General features: G+C 43.7%; 1 protein-coding gene across 2 annotated transcripts in view; it reads right to left on the reverse strand.

Moving 5' to 3' along the window:
* Positions 1 to 24,600, reverse strand: part of BRPF1 (bromodomain and PHD finger containing 1) — a 213,325-nt gene that overhangs the window by 183,111 nt on the left and 5,614 nt on the right. For both annotated transcript variants that reach the window (XM_078661854.1, XM_078661853.1), the window contains exons 2-3: positions 13,002 to 13,607; positions 1,833 to 2,792 (exon numbers count right to left, since the gene is read on the reverse strand). In XM_078661854.1, coding sequence (XP_078517980.1) covers positions 1,833 to 2,792; positions 13,002 to 13,597 — 1,556 coding nt within the window. In that variant the 5' untranslated portion in view covers positions 13,598 to 13,607. The remainder of the gene's footprint in view (positions 1 to 1,832; positions 2,793 to 13,001; positions 13,608 to 24,600) is intronic.

Raw genomic sequence — 24,600 nt, forward strand, 5'->3', positions numbered from 1 at the left:
ATTATGGCCATAATTTAATGTTTATTGTATTTAAAATGTTATTTCTTTTGTGTCATACACTACATTCCATATTTAATGCAGTTAATATCCAAACCAGGTCTTTTTGAACTGAAGTCAGTGATTTCATGTCGTCTGTGGTTGCTCTCTGGATCATATCTGAGGTGTATGTAGGGGTGAAGCTGTGGTTGCTTATCTCACTATTAATTGGCAAATGTCGGTGTGCTTTTTATCTTAAATATAGTGTCACTTCAAACTGATTTAAAGACGTACTTATGTTTTTATATGCGATTTTGTTTGTGGGCTCAATAGGTAACCATAACTTTCCTTTAACATTTTCTTCTTTCAAACAAAAACTGTGCAGTAGAAAAAACAAAAAAGTACCCCCAAAACAAATTACTCAAAAGGACAACTTAGGGTAAGACTTGAAAATTAACAACTGCTCACTAAAATTGAGCAGCCAGATCTTTAATAATACTGTAAGTACTTACAAAGACTCGCAGCACAACCCAACGATAGACAAAATACCAATGTCTAAAAGGAGGAACATATTGAAGGCTTAGTCCAAGTCAGCCTGTGTTACTTAATCTTTCCTGATCATGTTCAAAGTGCAGTAAACACCAATCAGCATCTCTAATGCAAACCACAATGGGTGAACCGAAAAAGCTCAACGACAGTGGTGGAATCCTATTACATCCGAACACACAGGTGAGACCTTGAATGCCCACACCTCTCTTTGTTAACCTAATGTACAAAGTCAGAAAAGTAACATAAATTGAAATCTCGGGATATGCTGAAGGAATACACTATAGAATGTTACACCTGAACCCAACGCACATTCAATCCTCTGGGTATTCAAGAGAACCTAGCCTTCACACTTGTTCTGATGCAGAGCACAACATTTTTTTAAACATACCTTCCTTGTGCTGGCTACGCTGCTCTACATTTTGAATGAAGGGCTGAATTAAAAATAACCCCAATGTGATTGCTTGCCTCTTCAGCCCCTGGACTTCACTTCTACTTTCCTATCCCCCTCTTTATTTAACTTTTCTTGATCTCTGTGCCGTCCATCTCAGTAGCAGAGCAGATCAGAATGATAGAATAAGAGTTCTAGAATAGAAGGGATATAAAGAGTAAGATAGAAATAGAAGAAAGAAGAGAGAGACAGTAAAAGAGAATATTACACTCTGCCTGTCAAAATTCAGTTTAGGAAATGTAAGAAGAGGCATAAACCGTGGTTTAAAAACAGACATTTGCTGGGGGTTGAAATAAATAATATAACTGGGAAGTACAAGGGTATATAAGGCATAAATTCAAAATGCCGTGAGACACACAAAAAAGGGCTGGGTGTGCACATTAGTCTTTAAAGTCCCAGGTCTTTTGCCAAGTTATACGCTCCTCAAGAGCCTCGTCGAATGACATAACAAACCCGCAGACACACCCGGAAGTGATAATACTGTCACCACAGTTGTTAGGTGCAGTATTACCCCAGAATCACGTTTTACAGCATTCTGATGTCGGTGGTCATCACTGTTTTACGGTGCTACAATGCAACACTACTCTCAATTTGAGGAGTGGTAAAAATGCTTTAGCCAAAGCATCACACTTTTTTTATTTTTTTTGCAAGTAGTGCAGTCTTGTAAAAAGGGGATAGGTGTTTTCAGAGTACACAGGAGTCACTTGTAGTAAAATATTCACATGTACGAGTGGTGGCACCAACTACCTTCTTCCAAGCATTAGGGAAACATGATTGGAAGTCAATTTGCTGCCCTTTGCCTTTTAATTCTCACACTGTAACAGACTTCTGAAATAATTGAACAAAAACCAAGGAGTACCTGTGTGGTGGGATGCAGGGCACAGAGACAACAGGAGCAGCAGCACGCTTTTCAGCTAGGATTTTTCTTGCTTTTTTCATTTTTATCCTCGACTTTGCTTTTGCTTTCTTGACTTTTTCTGAGCTCCAGCTTTTGCCATCTTCTTCGTCCTCGTCATCCTCTTCCTCCTCTTCACTGTGTGAGATGTCAGGAAGCTTACGAACTGATCCAGGAGGTGTATGAATGTCACAGTAGGCAGTTTTGCGCACACTGAAAGAAGTGCCATTGGCCCCCGTCTCACGCACGGGCTCCATTTTCATGTAGAGACCGGCTTGTTGCGCGCATGTGACATGGAAGGCAGTGTAACAGTTTGCTTTGTGGCACTGAATGCAGGCCCCCGAACCGCGTTGCTTACAAATGTAACAGGTGAGCTTCCACCTTGCAGGTGGGATATGTTCGATACTATCAATGGGTTCCAGAAACACAGTGTTGGCAAAACAAACCTCAGGAATCCAAAGGGCACAGACAACATGCGCCCAGCGCCCATCGTCTGTCTGTTTGAAAGCACCACCCTTATTTGGGCACAAGGCACAGTCCACTGCCCTGGAAGGGGACTGAAGGCATCTCCTGCAGAGCCACTGTCCTTCTGGGATGTAGGGCACACCATAACACTCCTGGTGCACAGCCAGGTTGCACATGTCACAGAAGAGAATGACGTTGCTGTTTTGGCATTCCCCATCATTGCAGATACAACAAACTGCATCTTCGTCAATGAGGGAATTCGGATCGCCCTTATTATGGCTTTCGAAGTACGATTCCTTCTCCAATCTATCCATCAGGTACTCAAATATCTCCTGGGGGATGGAATTCACCCCTTCAGTCTTCCTTCTGTCATTCATAATGTCCAGCCATATGTAGTCCTCCTCATCCATGTCGTACTCCACATCCTCATCAAGCTCCTCTGCGGACTTCTCAATGTACCTAAGAAGCAAGAACAAGAGATCACATATAGACATAGGCTCAGTAGAAGGCATTGGACAGTACACTTCTGCCTTATTCACAACTGAAGGGAAGCACAACATTCAGCAGAATATGGATTTGTCCTTGCCTTCAACAGCTCTTTGAAACACCATGCAACAAAGATTCAATTGTGTGTCTCCCTCTCAGGAGCCACTTCCACTCCAAGAGCGCTTCAAGTTGGAGGAAAAGAAAATATTCAAGATGGGAACTATTACTGGTATCCTCACTACATGGGTTGCACAGACTGGACATTTAACTTCCTTGCGACATATGATCATTGTGTACCAAGAAATAGGAACATAAAAAAATGTACCATTTAATAAATGAAATAAAAATCTTAATTGAGTGCTACCTTTCTGCTTTTATTTGAAAAAAAGGTTTAGGTGCAAGAGTGGCTTGGTGCATAAACCTTTCAACATTGAGAAGAGTACAAGAGGGGCATTTGGGGTCAGAAAAGTCATGATTTACTTAATTGCAGCGTTTAATTTACTCCTGAGTATGTATATATGGGTGGAATAGATACTAAAGGTACCAAGTAATACATATAGGTAGAAATATTTAAAACTGAGATATGTGTGTATGTATGTATAGGCGTTCTTATACAACATATCTACTACTCAAATTACTTCATATTTATACTATACTAATTTTCAACACTAATCCTTTATGGATTCCGGAGTGGCGTGCTACTCGCCAGAAAAGCGCTTCAACACCCATCAGGGGTAACAAGTGCTATATGAATGCTAATCTTTCTTACCCTTTTATCCATCCGCTATCCTTCTCACTCCAAGTAACAGACTAATATCCACCAATGAAATGACCTCATATTTCACCATATTAATTCACCACTAATCCTTTACAGGCTCCCTGAATAGCATGCGTCAACAAGCGAGCGATAAATAAATACAAACCTTTGTCCTACTCTATCCTTCTGCTATCATTCCAAATCCAAATAACTGACTAACCTATCTACCACTTAAAATGTACTTGCATGTTTCACTATACTAATTCAACACTAATCCTCTGTGGGTCCCGGAGTAGCGTGCTACCCGCCGAAAAAGCGCTTCGAGGCCCCGTCAGGGGTAGTAAGCGCTATATAAATGCAATTACAATACAATACAATACAATATAGCGCATTAACTGTCACCCGACGGGCATCCTGGCGCTTAGACTGTAATGACACATACATGATGTTTCCAGCATCCGAACTATTTACATTGCTCTAGGGAACAGATGCAAAACAATTGACCATACATTTGACTCCTTAATCAATTTAAACACACACATGGAAAAGGGTGAAAGGAAAAATGTAATATTTTGCAGGATGTGACTGCAAAGCATTAGGCAGATAGTTTTCAACTTGGGCTTCTTAGATCCATGGGCAAACATCTGCTCTGTAGTTCTAAAGTGTGTGGTTAAATGTGTTCAAAGTCAGAGCTAGGACAGCCATTTTTTTTCTCGGAAATGTCCCCATTTTTAGATGATAAAACCTAGGAGATAGAAGTGAGTGACATACAAAGAAATCTCTTCATAATAATTTCTATCCTTTCAAAAATTAAGTCATACCAGATTTTCAGAAATCCCCCCATTACAACATTGAAACAGAAGGCTGCAATCATGCACCAACAGACAACCACCAGCCTGCCGCACATTTTGAACATTTCCTGCAGCCAGCTCTGGAAAATAATATAAATCCTTGCAAATCGTTGTAGGCTCATTTATCATGAATGCAGATTACCACCATTCCACTGCTTCCTTCGAACACCGGCTGAAATAAAGCTGCTGCTTTGGTGAATACCCGTCTAATTTTGGAAAGATGTTTTCACTGAATTGGAGCTGATGAGAAGGAAATCTAGATAAGACATGGTAAAATCCACTGAAAAACGTGTGTGTCACTAAATGTTTTACATTCAGATTACAAACCTTTATTCTTACCACATGATGCATCATTGTCATTACCAGGGTACTGAGAAAATGCAAAACTGTGGCAAGGGCGTTTTCCACATAGAAACTGCTACACTAGCAAAAGAAACCGTTATATGCTGCATACTTTGCTGATTCTAATTTTTTTTTAAATTCTATCTCAAAGGGGTCAAAAGTTATTAATCGCGATGCACACAGGTTGCAATGTGGCGACAGGCACTTTACAGAAATTAACTAGGCACCTGCTGTTGATTGCAGTAATTAGCCCTATAAAGATGGGACAATATTGCCCATATAGCATAAACATTCCCATTTGATATACTTTGGATGTGGATAGCGGGCTCATGTCTGCAGCAGGGATTACAAAATATGAATAATTAAATGCAATTCAAGTATGTGGAGAAAATGCTCCTTTTTTTGTCAATTCTATGTCATTACTAAAACATTTTTATATTCATCTCACAGGCAGTATTATCAAAGCTGCAGCTATTTCACCAAGGTACAGGGACCCAAGAAGAACCTTAGCATGGTCCATTGCATCCCTTTTTAAACCCTTCGCCGCTGGCGGGATTCCCCCGCTGTGCTGGGGGGGGGGGGGGGGCGTGCGTACAGCGCCCCCATGCTCATGACGAGGTCAGCTCGTCATGAGCCACGGCGCTCCGCGCCCGTTCCAATGGAACCTTCAGCACAGCAGGGGAATCAGCCCAGTGTGCGGGGGTTCCAAGTAACGGGCGCGGTCATGACGAGCTGACCTCGTCATGAGCGCTCAAGAGGTTAAAGGTCCCTCGTATTGAATCCTAAAGTGACTCCTGGCAACACATGTAATAAAAGTTAAATCTTTTATACTGTTATGTAGAGCGGTTTTCTAATAGAAAGTGGGAAAGCATAATTTGCATTTCCTCGAGGCACACCTAAGGCAACCCTCCAGTACAATTTGCTACTCAACTTATGCCTCGTTGTGGTGGCTCTGGCCATGACCCTCGAAAGTCTTCACTTCATTGTATTTCAAAGCAAATTAATTTTTCATAAGGATATCTATAGATATACAATATATATTTGTTTACTCCAATTTACCATCAAAGCCGCCGCTCTCCGAATAGCGGGTGCAAAGGCTCACGACTACGGGAACTCGTGCATCAATTTCTCAAACCTCCACAAGGAACGCCATGCACTCTCGGGGTTTTCAATATTTCTTTAATCACAAGTCACCAACAGAAAAAATACTGACAAACACGTTTCGCCTGACTCTGCATGGTCAATGTCAGTTTGTCTCAGGTTCTGATTTTACCTTATAACATCGGATTGGACGTTTGAGGCCGCATGGAAATAAAAAGCAGACTGTGCCTTTACATATACATGGATTTTAATGGGGAATTTGTCTGCCATTTTTAGGTTTCGACCTGGCGAGGGGCAAAGCCCCTCCCAGATCGAAAACTATTGTCTACAGTAGGGATGTTTGGACCGCCTCTGTCTATCATTGGCTAGCTCCATAAATGGAGGCTAGCCATTGGGAGACAGAGGCTGTCAATCGCGCTCTCTCTCGAAAACGCGATTCGGGGGCGTTTCTGGTGCTTTTTTTAAGCCCCGCCCCTTTGTCCCGGGCCGCGCTGCGATTGGCTGCCGGCCCGGGACACCCCCGTGACGTCATTCCCGGGTCGCGCTGTGATTGGCTGCCGGCCCGGGACACCCCCGTGACGTCAGCCAATCACAGCGCGGCCGGGACCTGACTTGTTTATTTTTGTACGCTAAATCCACATTTTCACTGTTCTTTTCACATGTATTGCTTCAGTCTCTTAGTTTATGCTCTCGCTTTTAGATTACCATCGGAAAACTAGCTTCTTTCAACAGTTTGACAGTGAGCAAGCTTGGACAGTAATTGTTCACCATACGTGAAAGTTAGGGACTGTCCATCTACGCAGAAGCACTGTTTAGTGTAAGCGACGTGGTGGCCATCTTAGAAGTCAATGTTTACCGGTAAAGTTAACATGAACAGTCTCACTGAGAAAGCTATTTAATAATAACTTTTTATTTAAGGGTCTTAGCTTGAAAAAAATAGTAATTAAATCAAATTCAGCAAGTCCGAAATATTTTGTGCATCTCCCATTTAATTTTTCTTTTTGAAAAATTAACGAGCACCTATAGTGTTATAATTGTTCCAAGTGCGCATTTGAACTTTGATTGAGCTATATATTTAATGTCAATAAATTCTTCTCTTCAGTCGTATGTTTCGCTGTTGTCGAAGTGAGAATCTACTTTGGGCTTTTTGGTAGAACCCGTGCTTGTTTATGTCGTTGTTTCCATTGGGGATTGTGCTTGTTTTAGATTTCAGACCTGGCATACGGCAGCGGAGGGCGGAAGCACGGGCTGAGGGTTGAGAGCAGAGGACGGGGTAGTGTGTGTGTGTGAGCTGGAGAGACCTCCATGAGAGCCGCTGCCACCGTCTGGGGAAAGCCGTGAGTGACAGCAGTTGGAGCAGAGAGGGCAGGTGAGAAGGGAAAGCTGGGCTGAGCGCTGACAGTGAGGGTCGGTGGTGCTGACATGTTATCACGTATAGCAGGCATGCCTGAGCCACCGCCCGACAAAACCATCCCACACAGGCATGGTTAACGCCCTCCACGAATACAGCAGATTCAGTTATCTCAGACAGACATCTACCCCCCCCCCCATTTCCTCTTCCAAACCAGCTATTATTCCCAGCAATCACCTCCTCTTGAATGTCTTTCCCCTTCCTCCATTACTTGTTTTCTACTCACTGCAACCCCTTCATTGTGAAAGTCATAGGTGACATCTCACCCTGCCCCTTTAGCGTCCACTCACGATCGTGTCACTTTGCATCTTCTTGTTGTTTCCCACTACTATCACCATGCCGTAACACTTCATTCTTTTTCGACTCTAATCACTCATTTTAAGCATCGGTATGTAAAATTGTGCAACATTTAGAGGTGCCTCTTTGAAATACTCGTCCAATAATCCATTAAGGAAAGTTCTGTCTTCTGCAAGTACCGTATTTTTAATTCATGTTCTATAGTCAGTGTGGCAACGTATACAATAATCCGTGATCTAATTTAGCATTAAAACGCGAAGTCCAGCCTATTGTAAAAGTTCTGTTGAGTGTCGCTGCTACCATTTAGAATTTTACAATAAAGCTACACGTCGAAATATCAAGTTTTATAGTTGCTGTATCTGCTTATATATGACGCTCTGGATTCCAAAACGTTGGCACTGACAGCCATTGTGTCCTTGTGACAGCAAGGTCCATATGCGAGTTCTAACCAATCCTCCCCGCAAAACTGAGCTTCATGCAGTCAATTTTGTAACGTTGACGAACCGATTAATGAAAGATTTTTCGGTAAGGACGTCATCAACACTCAATTGCCGTGGCTTTGTATAAGTAAGCAAAACACTTGTAAATAACTTTGTAAGTAACTTCAAAACGATTTCTTGTGGCATCATATTTTTCAACTTAAACAGAGCACGTTTGCTACAGGGACATTTTACCGACACCTTTTTGGAATGTAGGATTATACTGATATCCTAGAAGCAAAAAATATTCTCATCCCAGAATGGCAATTTTTTTTATTGTAGCCATAGTAGGTATTTATGTTATGTAACAAGGTTTTATTTGTAGATTGAAATTAACTTTTCATTTTATAGTGCCTTTCCAGATTAGACCGCTAAACCGATAGAGCATATTATTGTGGTAGTTAGCTGTTTGTCACTGATCCGGATTTGTTTTTCTAGAGCAGTGTGGGTGGAACTTTAGGAAGACTTCTGTGTTCACTGCTTCCTATTATTCTTATCAAAGTGTTTGCCTGATTATGGAGAGCAAAATGAGCAAGTAATGCTATACGCCTTATTTAGTCTCATTTGAATAACCGAAATGTGTTTGCTAATCTTAACTAGTTTGTAGTATTGGTGAAACATAGCAAGAATTTGACAGGTTTGGAAGATTGCTGAACCAGCTATGCTATCTAACTTTATGTTCATTGTTGTATAGTCATCCATTGTTGCATTTTGAAATGTACTTTTGCCCATGCTACAAATATTACTCACCAGTAATCCTACTGTAAAGACACAAGTAAACCTACTAAATTATGTTTGTGGTCTAGGATTGGATAATATTGGTATGTGGACAGTTAAAAATGTTACATTGCACTGAATGTTATTAGTTGGTCAAGACAAGAACACTAATACTGCATCCCTCCAACTGGTATCTAAGAAAAGAGTACAGCTTGGTGCCTAATGCCGTTCATCACCTTGTTAACAACAAGCTTGAAATTGTCTTTTGCCATGCTTTGTGAAATATACCTCTATAAACTCTTAGAGGTTATCCAGAAGATTTTTGTTGAATTTTGAACATGAACATTGTATCAGTGGTGATATTATTTACAGTGCAAAACTTGAATAATTATCCACTGAAGATACTATATAATAAAACAAATATATTCAGAAAAGATTACCACAACGAGGCTGTGCTGCATTTATAGTCAAATCACACTTAGATTCAGTATTAAATCCTAGAAAATACAAACCGGGATCTTCTAGGTTTGTCTCCTATTTTAGAAAAAAATAGTCTAGTGTCCACTTGTTTACGTTTTACAATTCTGGAACAAGGGTGGTTAAACGTTAAAAAGAATGTGTGTTACATTGCAATTATCCCTGTGTTTGCTCTAATAATCATTCAGAAATGATTTAGACAACTCTGAAATACTTTATGTGATTTCTTAGCATTTTCTGTTTTAGAGTAAGTTTCAGAAGGGACAACATTCCAGACTCCACTGCTGTTCTTTCTCATTATGTTTTTCGACCTGAGTTTATAATACTCGTCAGCCCAATAAAAACAAGCATTGGCATAGCCAATAGGTCTCGTTTATTTTTACAGCGACCGACTACAAGTATTTGTGTCTTGTCCGGGTTGATGGTAAGAGAATTTGCTGCACTATATTCCTGTAGTCTGCTCAATGCTCATTGGATGCCACTTTGGTGTGGTCCATAATAACTATATTGTTATTAAAGGCGAAACCGTTGCATTGTAAATGCTTGTTTACTTTACCACCTATTCCATGGTTATTACAGTGTTCAAACCACGAATCACCCAGCATTGATCTATATACAATTTCAGTCTAATTCAATTACTTTTGATTAGAATCTATACTCTAACAGCAGCATTAGTGATCTCAAAATGCAGAAAATCATGTGTAATACAAAATCAATATAATGTACTGCATGTATAAATTAACTCACATTATAGTTAAGCCCTCGAATGGGCTCAGGAACCTTGGGTTAAAATACAACTAATCTACATTAATTGCTATTAATGTTAGTAATTCATCTAATAGCATTATTGAGCCCTCAATGGGCCATCCATTCATCATAGATTAATTTCCTATTTTCCTTCTCGGTCCGTTCTCAGAAGGAGCATTCTAGTTTAATACATTCTAATAAATTCAGTTTATATGTATTGTACCCTCAATTGACCTGTTTGATTCCTTTTTAGGTCTCGGCTGGCATAGGCTGCGCACATGCGCAGTCTCGCTGGCGAGATTTAATGACCGAGTAGCGAGGGTAAACCCCCGCCCCTCTTCTCCATTGGCTGGCCTCCTAAATGGCGGCCAGCCATTGGAGAAGAGGTCTCAGTTACGTCATTCTCTCCATCTAAGCCCCGTCCTTTTCGAATTGGGGGGCATGTTTTTTAGGTTTGTTCTACCCTCTTCTCCATTGGCTAAAATGGTAAACAACAGTCAAAAACACGCCAGTTGTTTACATTCCAGCCAAGGAGTAGAGGGGAGAAAGAAAAACACGCCCCCCAGTCTGAAAACGTCTGGGCTTACAGACTCCTGCTGCCCGTCTCGCTGTCGCCTTCGGAAACACTTTCAAGGTTAGTGTTTTCGCTGCCGGAAGACACTACCTCAGCACGGGCCTCTAATACACAGGAGGTGTGGGGTTAGGAGGAGAGGGGCAGAGGCACAGACAATCGGCGCGGGCCTTTAATGAAGCGCTGTACTTCTTGAATACAAGGAGGAAGCAGTCAGCCTGCTCTAAAATTGCAGCGAAGTGACAGCAGAAATCAAACTACAATGCCGTAATGCGGAGGCTGTGACTTAAAGTAAACACAGCCCAGTGCACCGAAACACCTCAGCTGCATTCGGTGAGCATTAAAACCGCCCGTTGTATGACTGCCGCCGAGAAAACTGTGGGTGAAAGAGACACGCAAGGTGATGGCCGGAGCTTCGCAAGATGGCGGCGCCCGATGTGTACTCTAGCTGGAGAAGACAGTGAGGATTGTGCTGCGCCCGGAGCAATAATCGGATGTTTGGATGTGCTAACCGTGGGGCTGCGCCAGGCTCCATGTGCCATCAGATGTGCGATAGGTTGATAGACTGTCAGGAGATGCCCCCATTTACCCAGTGCCCCGCCGTACTCTATGCAGGCTGGAGGTGAGCCATGCGGGGGGCCAAGGGTGCGGAGGCAGCAGGAGGCTGTGTCTGGGGGGGTGGGCCCGCCAATCAGGGGTGTGGCTCTGTGTGTGTGTGTGGCTCTGTGTGTGTGGCTCTGTGTGTGTGGCTCTGTGTGTGTGGCTCTGTGTGTGTGGCTCTGTGTGTGTGGCTCTGTGTGTGTGGGTGCAAATGCAATAGGTCTCGCATTTGCGAGAGATTAAGCTATTGGCAACGTAAATGACAAAGCCATTTATTTATCTGTTTTCAACACATAAATAAAAATTGTCATTTACAATGCCAATAGCTCTAACTTAGGCAAAGGCGAGACCGTTGCATTGTAAATGCTTGTTATCTATTGAATGTATAAATTCATTCAAAGTATAGCTCTTAACCCCTTCCACGCTCATGACGAGCTGGGCTCGTCATGAGGTAGCCTCCTCGCACGCTCATGACGAGCCCAGCTCGTCATGTAACATGCGTTTTTAAAAATCTCAGCGCGCGAGCGGAATTCCGCCCGCACGCATGCGGTTAAATTGTCATTTGAGCTGGTTATTGTCTGTCTTGCAGTGCCCGTGTGGGATTTAATGTCGACCCAGCAAACAAACAAGTGTTGAAACACTATTAGGCAATCAATAATCAGGACACCACGTACCCGGTGGCACGACATTTCGCAGAAACATATCAAAGCAGAGGTGACTTATTGAGCTACTTTTGCACTGACCAAATATTGAGCAAGGAAAGAGGTCAATTGAGATGTTTGGAATCAAGGTACATTGTGGAACTAAGAACTCGAGCTCCTAGGAGTTTAAACAGTGAAGAAGAATTGTGGACACATCTGTAGGATTAAGCAGTGAGTTGAGAAACTGAGAAGAACAGAACAAGTGAGAGGAAAATAGAGAGAAAAAAGGAAACAAACAGATCAATTGAGAGTACAATACATATAAAGTGAAATTGTATATAGATCAATGATGGGTCATTTGTGGTTTGAACACTGTAAGAACCATGGAATAGGTGGTAAAGTAAAAAAATGGCCGACAAATACACAGTGAGAATCCATGTATATAAAAAGGCACAGTAGTGATACATCTGTATCCGAATAAAGATTAATTGAATTGAAAAAGGTACAGTATCCTTTTTATTTCCATGTGGCCTCAACCGCTCAATCCGACGCAATCATGTTATAAGGTGAAATCAGAACCTGAGACAAACTGACATTGGCAAATCTGAAACGCGTTTGTCAGTATTTTCCCTGTTGGTCACTTGTGATTAAATAAATATTGAAAGCCCAAAGAGTGCATGGCGTTCCTTTGTGGAGGATATAGATATATATCCCAATGCACACAACAAAAGCATACAGCTTAGGTTTCCTTTAAATATCCTAATTGCGATTTATCAAGTGTATCAAACCACAAAAACATAATTAAATGTTATAATAATTGCATTCAAAATATCACAGCTCTGATAGTACTGCTTTGTATCAAAAGTGTCATGGGTGCATTTTCTACTTAACCATATTTACAGTTCTTTACTTTAATCAAAATGCTGCTCTATATATCCATTTATCGCACTTACCAACATCCACAGTCACGCAAGGGCAGTAGGTGCAGGCAGATAAGATTACGGACAGTACTAAAATTATATTTGTATCATTCAAAGGTGCTCAATCAGATGAATCTGTAAAAACCATTAAATAGTGCATTACTGTCTATAATTATTGCAAGATGCATGTCTAACTGGAGTAGTGTAAGGCACGTTGGCACCACCCACCGCTAAAAAAAACAAATGATACACATGGAAAACAGACCAGTACCTGTAGTAGGAAGAGGGCCGTGGAGGGGCATCAGGCGTGTCCTGGTCCAGGACTCGGTACACCACCTCGGGCAGCTTTGGGGTGGTGCCAGCTGAAGTGCTATGATGGTGGTGATTTGAATCCTTCCGCTTCTCCTTGCTTTTGTGCTTACCCATTTTCGGAGTGGTGCCAGAAATTTCATCATTCTCCTTATTGCTGCCATTTTCAGGCACCTCCTCAGGAACCTCCTCATCCTCTGACACAACGTCCAGGTTATCAAATATACTGATGCGATGGACTCGCCCATGCAAGTCCACCTCGACCAGCCTCTGAGCCTGGGCATAGGTCATCACCTCTCGGATAGGGGATCTTGAAACCTCCGACTGAGTCGGGGAGGGATTATTGGTCGATCGCTGCTGCCGCCCCTTTTTCTTGGGTTTGCGGATCGGAGTCTGCTGAAGTGGCGGAGGGTTGTCATGATCGTAGTGGTAGAGGTGGTACTCGATACCACTGTAACTCTTGTAGATCCGACGGCAGGTATCCACAGGGCACTCATACGGTGGCTTTGTAGCCCTCAAGTTGTGGCAAAATGTCTTCACGTCGAAGTCCACACCCATCCTGTTACATCTGAAAAAACAATGTGAACTGGTTTAAGCGGAGTCTTAATGTGGGTAGATGTCATTTAATAAACAATGAGCCTCAACCAGCAATAATAAAAAACAAGTGGATTTTAATTGTGAAACGGGGACAAAGATGAGTTCAAGTAGCACCTCACTAGCGGTGAGCAGAAATTGACTCAAATCATCGTATAAATAGTGGCAGCAGATTTCTTATCCATTAGAAAGTATCAGTAAGGTAAGGAGTCAATAAAGCAAAATTGATCACTGGACTGCTAACTCCTGGTAGGTGAACTGGCATACGTCACCGTAAGGGGTACTGTAGTCGGAATGATTAGTGGGAAAGGGACATGACGCATCTTGCAGCTTGTGGTAGGGTTGCCGCTCTTCAACACTTATACGAATATTGGGGTCCAAGGGCTGAATGTAATCAAAGAGCACAACAAAGCTGCGGGCAATTCATTCAGAAAGGGAGTTACAGCAAAGGGCTCAAAGCAAGGCAAGATTTCATAAGAGAAAGAGAACTTCATGACTAGGGTCTCTTGCAGTTAGGGAGCAAAGCAGTTGCTGTCAATACAGGTTTGTATGCCACAAGTATTCATTAGTGGTGTCCAATGTGTTTGATTGCCAATCACATTAGTAGCAGCATATTAGTCACAAACATTTGGTCTTTAAGACTGAAAGTGCTGGGGAATGGAGCAGAGGCCACATACCAACTTTGACCAGGAGAGGGAGTCAAGGCAGATTCCACCTACACGTAATACTAGTGAATGTGAAATACTTGATTGAGATGGAATATTTGTATTCTGTAAAATCATTCAATAAACTTAAGAGAAAGCAAGACAAAAAAACACCACTTTACTAGGTGAAAATAACAGATACTACAAGATTGGGTTAGTTGGCACCTCAGGCCGACGTGGCATTCTGGAGTCGGCAGTTCCCACTCAAGGCTAAGTACTGCTGGCACAAGCGGAAGAGTTTGGTACATTGGAAACCCAAACAGGCTGGAACATGTGGGGTGACGGAAGATCCTTTATAGATGCACTCCACCACAGCGACAATCCTCCCCACTCCTCTGCCAGAACAAATGCAGATGATTCTATGACATTGCAAGTGCAGCTGAGGCACCAGCTGCCATGTGGCGTGACATCAGCCGGGAGGGCACCTGACTAGAGTGGACATAAATGAAGGTGGCCGACCACCTGCATGAGTGGCACCTGAGGTACCATCCTTTAAGGCGGAGCAGTGCTTCGTCATAGTAGAGTGTAGCAGGAGAGAGAGCCCAATAGTAGATAGAAGGTGGGGCAGAGACCAGTCAGGGTTGCCTATGCTACAAGAAACTATCCTGCTTCTTAACCGCTGTCTGATTACAAAACTGCACACTTGGGGTGGCAAAGAAACAGACACCATTGAAAGCTTTAGTACTTTGCAGAAGTGGACCCTGCTCCAGTGTAATAGGTGGTGAGGTGTGGCTCCATAAAACCCCCCTCCCAGCTCATCGATAGGCCATAATATGTTTAAGTTGGGAGCCCTTGACCAGCGGTTGCTAACGGTTGGCTGCCACTTGCACAGACAAGCGGAAGGAATAAATGAAACAGCATGAGGACTTTATAGACTAACTCAGAGCTGGTGTAACTGGAGCACAAAGTGGAGATGCTGGACAACATGGGTATGGCCATTAGTCAAGTTCTCCCTTGTAATGTTGTCTGGTTGAATTTTGCGCCCAATAAAAAGATTAAACCTAAAATACCCTAAACTTGAGCTGATGGGTGATAAAGACTCATCAAATGATTGTCATTTCCATACTCATTGTGCATCTGGTTAAAACATCCACTCAAGAGGCTTGATGTTCCTCAAATCTGCCCCACGTTGTTTTTAGTGCCTCAAGTAGCCCAATAAAAAATACAGAATTTGAGGACCAATGCAGAGCTGGAGGTCACCCTGATGTGAAAGCGGGCAGGGACTTACTTGCAAGTAAGAGGTGTAACTGAGGTAGATTTAGCTGACAAAATGCTAGCTCTGATCTTCAGTTTTACAATCTAACAAGGGGCTTTGAACACAATTTCTTTATTCAAGAAGCCTGAAAAAAACATTGTTTTGAGTTTGCATACAGTAGGCAAATAGCAAAATATATTGATGGTAGAAAAGAGAGAGCACAACAGAGGGGTCTTTGTGAGAAGAGAGGAAAATAGAGGCTATAATCTAAGAAGGGTGATAGTGACGCCGGCATAAAGGTAGAGCATCAAGAGTGAATACGAGCTCCGGTTGGTTAATTTATGAAGACTGATTTCAGTTTGGACTTGAATGAACGTCGTGAGGCGACTGGCAGCTTTGCAGTCTGCAGGCAGGAAGTTCCCTCATTTGATGCCTAATGTTGCGAGTTGTTTGCCTCCAAAGCTTGGTCTTCTCATTTTGGTTGTGCCAGTGATATGATACAACTGTGCACTTACCCCAACTCCAGATTACAGTTATGAATATAAGTGCTGAGATAGCTTGAGCCTCAAAGGAGTTAAAAGAACAACAAAAATAATTGAACTTCTCCAAACCTGGTGATGTAACTTGAACATATGTGGGCTGTGTGGCTGAATTGAAAGAAGGGGTTAACACAACTCCAAGGTGATGCTAATACAACCCACTCTGCCACAGAGAAGCCAGTATCAAAACCTTGTGTAGGTCAGATACATGAAGAGCAGCTTTCTTCCTGCCGATAAGGTTGTCTAGGAAGGGAAAACCAAGGATGATGCAGTTCATCAGAGCTAGGACAATGGATATTAAGCAAATTAGTTATTTGTGTGTTCTAAGGAAGTGGACACAGATACTGCCGAATGTAGAGGAGACTATTTATTTATTTATATTTATAATTACACTTGATTAAGCGCACAGCTACCCGGAGGTTTCCCGGCGCTAAAGAAGACTGAAAGTATACGAGGTGAAGGGAGCATTAGATCAAACATCTTACATATTAAATAGCCAGGTCTTGATACCCTTACGGAAGGTCAGAAAACACTTTTCCGAACGTAAAGAAAGAGGTAAGGAATTCCAAAGAGAGGGGGCTAGCAGGGAGAATGACCGACCTCCCATTTTCGCTCTCTTGATACGTGGTACTTTCACTTTATTTTGGATGGAGGACCTGAGTGCGCGAGAGGGAACATAGCGCTGCACTAGAACAGATAAATAATGTGGAGCTATTCCAGTCAGGATTTTGTGCATGAGACACAGAGCCTTGAATTTAATCCGATTCTCAATACGCAGCCAATGCAGCTCGCGCATGTGAGACGAGGTCGAAGTTCTAGCCGGGAGGTTACAAATAAGGCGAACAGCCATATTTTGTACCACCTGGTATTTCCTAGTTACCTCCTTACTGGCACCCAGGAGTAAGATGTTCCCGTAGTCCAGGCGTGAGATGACAAGAGCCTGGACTACCGTCCTCAGGGTGTCAGCAGGCAGCATCCACGTGATTTTCCTCAGCCACCTGATGATGGTGGTACAGGTGGCGGAGACTTTCACGACGTGCTGCTTAAAGGACAATTGATTGTCGAGGAGGACCCCAAGATTACGAGCATGCGTAGTTGGGGTAGGGAGAGGACCCATCTCCGTAGGCCAATGTTGTGGGCCCCATAGCGAGATGTCTTGGCCAAACAGAAGCAGTTCAGTTTTATCCCCATTTAATTTTAATTTGTGATCATGCATCCATGCAGATATTTGTCGGAGTCCATTTTGCAGGGAAGAAGAAGAAGAATTTTTATTGGTGGAGAGTGAATAGATGACTTGCGTGTCATCGGCGTAGGAATAAATCGTGAGACCTGCCTGTTCTGCCAGAAAAGCCAGGGGTCTCACATACAAATTAAAAAAGAGGGGGCTGAGGATAGACCCTTGAGGAACACCGTGTTTAGAAGGGAGGATAGAGGAAACAGAAGTGGGAGAAAACACTTGAAATGTGCGATCAGAAAGAAAATTAGCAATCCAGGCCAGGGCGGGGCCACCGACACCCACAGATTTCAAGGTGGACAACAAGATGGAGTGGGAGACGGTGTCAAATGCGGCACTCAAATCAAGTAATATGAGTGCCACTGACTCCCCATTGTCCACCTTTAGTCTAATGGATTCCGACACTCCGAGAAGCGTGGTTTCAGTGGAAAAGCCAGCCCTGAACCCGGATTGAGAACCATGAAGAAGATTAGAAGTTTCAACGTAAGAGGTAAGTAAAGAGTTGACGTGTTTCTCCAAAATTTTGGAAAAACATGAGAGCAAGGAGATAGGGCGGAAGTTCGATGGGATGTTGGGATCTGCATTGGCCTTTTTTAATAATGGAACCACCATAGCATGCTTCCATTCATTGGGAACGATAGCTTCAGTTAACGACGCGTTCAGAACTTTCAAGATAATCTGAAGCAGGGCTGGATCCAGGGAGCTCAAGACTTGTGGAGGCATTGGATCAAGGGGGGAGCCCGATTTAATATCGTGAAGATATTTTTGCAGAAGTGTGGGAGAGATAGAATCCCAGGCATACAAAGGAGGAAGTGCAGAAGTGGGACCAAGGCTAGTATCAGGGACAGGAGTGCATAGAATTGGATCGAAATTAGTTGACCCGGCCGAAATAGAGTTAAAAGTATCGTAGATTTTATCAATTTTCTCAACGAAAAAATTAGCCAAAACCTCACATTGCGCAGTATTTAAACAAGGGTCTTTAGGTCCCGCAGATGCACCTGAAAGCTCTTTAACGATTTTAAACAGTGCCTTAGGTCTATTTTGTGCCGTAAGAATAGAAGTACTGGCAAAGTTGGCTCTGGCGGTATCACAAGACAAATGATAAGCTTTAAGGGCTACCTTGTATTTTATTTTCTGGTCAAAATTGTAGTTGGAACGCCAAATGCGTTCCAGTTTTTTACAATTAGATTTTTCTTGACGGAGCGCCTCAGTAAACCATGGTGCTGGTGGGTGATGGATTTGAGGTTTATTTTTTTGAGATGGAAGACAAATATCCAAAGCTGTAGTCAACCATCGTCTGATGGTAGGCAGCTCCTTAGTGGATATATTGGAAAGCGCAAGTTTATCCTTGACAAGAAGAGAATTAAGGTTATCCATATCTAGATGCTTCCAGTTCCTGCTGGCTTTGTGAGGAAGAGCGGGGTTCGAGGGTTTAACCATCGCTGTTTTAATTGAGAAATTTACAATAAAATGATCTGACCAAATAACTGGTGTTGATGATTGATAGGTGATGCCAGAAAGATTAGAGATAATAGGATCTAAGAGATTACCGGCTTTATGAGTGGGATCAAAATTGTGCAAATGAAGATCTAAGGCTGCAAAGTCCTGTAAGAGGCGTGCAGCAAAGGCACACGATTCGGAGTTAAAATGAATGTTTAAGTCGCCGATGATGATGAAATTGGTTGATTGCGCCAAAAATGGGGCAATGAATTCTGGGAAGGAAGAAGCCCAATTACTAGCGGAACCCGGCGGACGATAGATCAGCGTACCCGTTAAGGTAAATTGAGGGGTGAGTAAAAGCTTAAACAAACCCGCCTCACAATTTGGGAGATCGAGATCTTCCCATTTACAAGAGAATTCTCTCTTGAAAATGATAGCGATTCCCCCTCCGTCTTTGAGAACCCGGTTACGCCCAATGTAGGTGTATCCATCGGGAAGAGCCATGGCGATGTCAGGGCCCGAGCTATCCGTTAACCAGGTTTCAGTGACGAACATGGCAGCTGGGCTATCAGTCTCCAGTAGGTCAAAAATGTCTCTCTTATGTTTCACGAGAGATCGACAGTTAATACTGATAAACTTACAGGAAGGGCAGGGTTTAGGTAGAGTAAGGGGGGAATTGTGATTTAAAGATGACATGTTCCAAAAGGTGGAAGACATGTAGTCCAAACTTGAAACGGAGGAATCCAGTGTGAGGCAACAGATCGGGCACAAAGTCGGTGCGTTGTGACAGTTAAAAATAACATTAGAAGAGCAGGGTGGCCCCCGCAGCTGCAATAAGGCATCCCGGGAGTAGGTGACATGATTAGGAGCAGAGAGAATAGGCCCTGGGCCCGTACAGGCGCGGACGGGCGCAGACGGGCAGGACTCTGGCACGACTCCGGCGCGCCTACGTCGCGCCCGCTGCGCTCGTCCGCTGCGCTGACGCATGAGGCCCGTCTATATAGGCTATGACGCCGTGATGGGAGGGGTCAGGAGGGCAGGATAGGGGAGTGCAATTTAAAAAATCAAGGTTTGCCGGTCACCGCTCGTAATCAGTGGGACGGCTAAGGATTGTGGCTGCTCTCACTCAGCAGCAGTGAAGACAGGCAAAATTTAAAAGAAAAATACTAGAACAACGCACAGCGCGCTAAACCTCTGCCCTCTGCCACAGGGCTGTAGTCAACGCGAGGCGAAAGTGGGCGGAGCCTATATAGGCTATGACGCCGTGATGGGAGGGGTCAGGAGGGCGGGATAGGGGAGTGCAATTTAAAAAATCAAGGTTTGCCGGTCACCGCTCGTAATCAGTGGGACGGCTAAGGATTGTGGCTGCTCTCACTCAGCAGCAGTGAAGACAGGCAAAAGTTAAAAGAAAAATACTAGAACAACGCACAGCGCGCTAAACCTCTGCCCTCTGCCACGGGGCTGTAGTCAACGCGAGGCGAAAGTGGGCGGAGCCTATATAGGCTATGACGCCGTGATGGGAGGGGTCAGGAGGGCGGGATAGGGGAGTGCAATTTAAAAAATCAAGGTTTGCCGGTCACCGCTCGTAATCAGTGGGACGGCTAAGGATTGTGGCTGCTCTCACTCAGCAGCAGTGAAGACAGGCAAAAGTTAAAAGAAAAATACTAGAACAACGCACAGCGCACTAAACCTCTGCCCTCTGCCACAGGGCTGTAGTCAACGCGAGTCGAAAGTGGGCGGAGCCTATATAGGCTATGACGCCGTGATGGGAGGGGTCAGGAGGGCGGGACTATTGCAAGGCCCAGAAGACTGCTGGCTGCTTTACTGCTTCCACTTGGCATATGGCAAGCATAGACTACCTTTACCATTTCTGGTCTGGTAAAGGGGTGCAGGATCGACTCTTGCTGTTGAAAGGTCTAGCTGCAAGTGACTGGGGGCAGGAGGCTTAGATGGTAGGTCTTTCAGGGGGTTGGTCAGTGTTATCATTACAAGGAATTTAGCTTGTTCTCAACCGATACCAATATTGGAGCAACAACATTTTCGGAACCCAAAAAAGATTTTCAATAGCTTGGACAATGCAATCTTCTCTATATTTTGGCAGCACGAAGAGTCTCCGACCTTAATTATGAGGTTCACTGTGAGATGCGGTTGTGGAGGAGGTGGCACGGGCTTGTAATGATTCGTTGACAGCTGCTGAGGAGAGTCTTGAGAGGACCATTTGATCTGAGGGGAGCAAGGAGAGGAACTGGAGATTGGATTTGTGGCGAGACTGAAAGCAAAGATGGGTCCACAGGGAAGGGCTGATGAGGTCTGACAAGAACCAGTGACAAACTCAAAAGGAAAAGCATATATACTTTGCCTTACGTGACTTATAAAAAATTTTTATGTGAGTGCCCCGGTACCAGTCTGTTTCACGTAGGTAATACCATCTGACGAGTATCCCTTTGGCAACCAGAGTACATTTTTGTCTAACTGACCGAGGTCACCATCCTTCACATTATATTTGACTAACAACCATGGTAACGCGTTACAGGGGATAGTGAGGTCCAGTCCAGGGTTAGTGCAGTGAGCTGTATACACACTTCATGGCAGATTAACTGGCATCTCGCAATATAGATGCAACACCAGTGTAAGATTCTATTCAGGTGAAAACATGACTTGAACTCCATTTTTAAATCTTGGTTCTGCATAAATTGTTCTTGTTCCAGTATATTTTTTTATGTGCCAGGTCCCCCAGGAATACTTTCGATAAAAATCGGTCATTTTTTAGCATGGTTTAACAACCCGCACCTGCCATCGGGTTCAACGTGTGGTCCCAGAAATTGTAATAAATGGTAGAAAATAACATTGTAGACTAAGTGGGAAATTAAAACTATTATAATAAAATTAAAAGGCTATATGGAGCACAAGTAGGGCAAGCCATAGCAAACCTGGGGACGAGCAGTCGGGGTGTAACAGGCCCCTGAGGTGCCAATGTACTCCAACAATTCAGGAGTCCCCCATTCAGCCAAAGGACAATCCATATCTGTGAGATATTAGACCGGGGGGAGGGGTGTGTCCCCTCATGATATTCTGCGGGGTGGGGGACATAATTTGGCGTTACACCACTGCGGGCAGTACCCATAACTGGGCTGGGTGCTAAAATTCGTGAGGCTGGATAGGACCAGGAGCCACGCGGTGAAAGGGTACACATACAGAGAGACTGCTTTAGGTGGAAAAAGCAAGATGTGAGTCACTGAGATGCTCTCATAGGCCCTGCGAGGAGTTGTGTCAAATGTGTGGGTCTACTGAAGGTGGCAGGAATGCAGCAAGTGAACACAGATTGGGGTTTTAAATGTGGTGCTGGATTAAAGGTGGTGCTAGCTGTAGTGGAAGCGGAGAGGCGTCAGAGAGCCCGGGCAGTTCGACCAGAGTTATCGTGAGTAAACCGTTTATAGCACACTTATTAGTACTATATTCATTTTCAAACTTTATTCAAGCCCGTCTGTCTATCTTCTTTCGTGATAGAGAGACACACCGGTGGCTGATTAACAGATTCCTGCAAGAGTGCCAATGTTAACAAATGGACGGTCCGGTGGGTCAGCACAGGCTTGTGCCAGTATTGCGCTGCGCCTGGGCGGAGCTGCTGTGCCGCTTGGGCCACCTGCTATTCTTTCACAACCATTTGCACTTTTGGGAACAAGGCGGGCTACCTTAGTGCTGAGCTTTCATTACTGCTGAGTCCATGAGGTTATTGCTGCGAGAATGACAATGCGCAACAGACAAGGACGTCCCCCGCACGCCTGCCAAGTCCCCCTGGACACTATAGCCTGCCTCCATTCAGTGAAGAACCCAGAACTCCAGCACAATGGGTTGCAAGAAACAACAGTCAATGACGGGAGACGCACAGTCATTAGAGTCCCCCAAAACCAGTGGCTCCCACCAAAAGAGGATGTGGCCCTCGGTTCCAAAACATGGGCTCCCCCTCCAGGTTGTATGGGCGATGCTGCACCCGGGTCCCATATCTATCCCCTAACGTGACCAGACATTTCTAAAAGTCAGAACTCACTGCAATGATGCCAGAACAGAGAATAGCAAAACGGGTTTCCCGTCTGTCCTATAAAAATAAAGTCCGTCTATTCACAGCAGCCAGTTACAGGATGTTTACAGGGAGCATACACAACATTGTAAATATGCGACTCGCAGGATGGGTATAGGGAACATACACAACACTGTAAATGCGTGACTCACAGGATGGGTATAGGGAACATACACAACACTGTAAATGCGTGACTCACAGGATGGGTATAGGGAACATACAAAACACTGTAAATGCGTGACACAGGGTGGGTACAGGGAGCCTACACACACTGTAAATGCGTGACTCACGGGATGGGTATAGGGAGCCTACACAACATCATGTTTCACCTTGTGGTTCAGAGAAACATGGTAAACAACTGGTGCTTTGCAGCCTTTATCTATTGGGTCTCAATCAGGTTAACTGTAACGAAATCGAACTTTTTCACCTAGGAGGTGAGAGTGACATCCTACAGACGGCTGCACCTTGGCACTCCTCATCTAGTGGGTGTCAATCATATGGTGTAAGAAGTCGAGAGGTACCCCTTGAGGAGTCCAAGGGAAATGGGGTTATCCAACCAAAAGAGAAAGGGTTTCCCTTGAAGCAGTGCTAAAAAAAGGTTGTAATACCAAGCCTTACAATGTCACAAGTACATACAACAGAAACATGTAGATAGTTAAAAATGCATTTATTTTGAATAAACTAAAAACACAATAATACATTTGACTAATCTAGATCCCTAGTCTTAACATAACATAACATGAGTATTTGTAAAGCGCACGTTCACCACTACGGGCATCTTGGCGCTGAAATAACAGATGTTTGTTGTTACCCAACTCAATGGTACTCATTTTATCGACCCCAAATGGATGAAAGGCTGAGTGGACCCGCCGGGATTTGAACCTGTGACCATGAGGTCGAACACAGGCCCCTGCAGTAGACGCATTAGTCCACTGAGCCACCAGACCCGGCACAATTAAAACAATACACACAATTGCGACCTGCACAATTGGAAAGAAGGGACAGAACAGGTACAACATAAAATTGTTGAGTACAGTTTGTATATTCTGGCTCCGTTGTATTGCTATGGCATCAGCATATCAACTTTGGTGTTGGAGGCTTGAATTATACCAATCTATGCGTCGACGCGTTTCGGTGGGTTCTCCTAATAGTTACCACCTTTATCAAGACCAATAATTAGCTGTCACAACCAGGGGGTGTGTGCAATTGCCCCTAGGTTCATGATGAGGATCACTTCTCTTGATTGAGAATCCGTTTCTGATCCAAGCAATGATTTGTAGTCGGGGTTTAGGGAATATGTTGTTGCCAGTTGTCTAGCCTGTTTAACTTTGTACGACTTATTGTTTTATCCCACTTCAAATACGTAATCCAATTAAATTGGTAAAAACTCTGTTTATCTGTATCTAGGCCACACATATCATAGGCGATTTCCTTGCAGTCCCTGGTTCTTGCGATAATCAACGCGGACATACGACACGGAACCCCACAGACAGCGGATCGATACAATATTTACCATGTAGTCTTCGCAACAGGCCATTAAAGAAATACTGTTCATAGTGGAACGACGTACTACCATTCAGGTATCCTTCCTTCTGTTTTTTAAAGAAAAGGCCAAGGAAGAGGCATTGTTTATAAACCAACTCACTCCCTTGATTATCGCAAGAAGCAGGGACTGCAAGGAAATCGCCTATGACATGTGTGGCCTAGATACAGATAAACAAAAAGAGTTGTTACCAATTTAATTGGATTACGTATTTGAAGTGGGATAAAAAATAAG

The sequence above is a fragment of the Lissotriton helveticus genome, chromosome 9 (assembly GCF_964261635.1).
Source record: "Lissotriton helveticus chromosome 9, aLisHel1.1, whole genome shotgun sequence".
Taxonomy (NCBI): domain Eukaryota; kingdom Metazoa; phylum Chordata; class Amphibia; order Caudata; family Salamandridae; genus Lissotriton; species Lissotriton helveticus.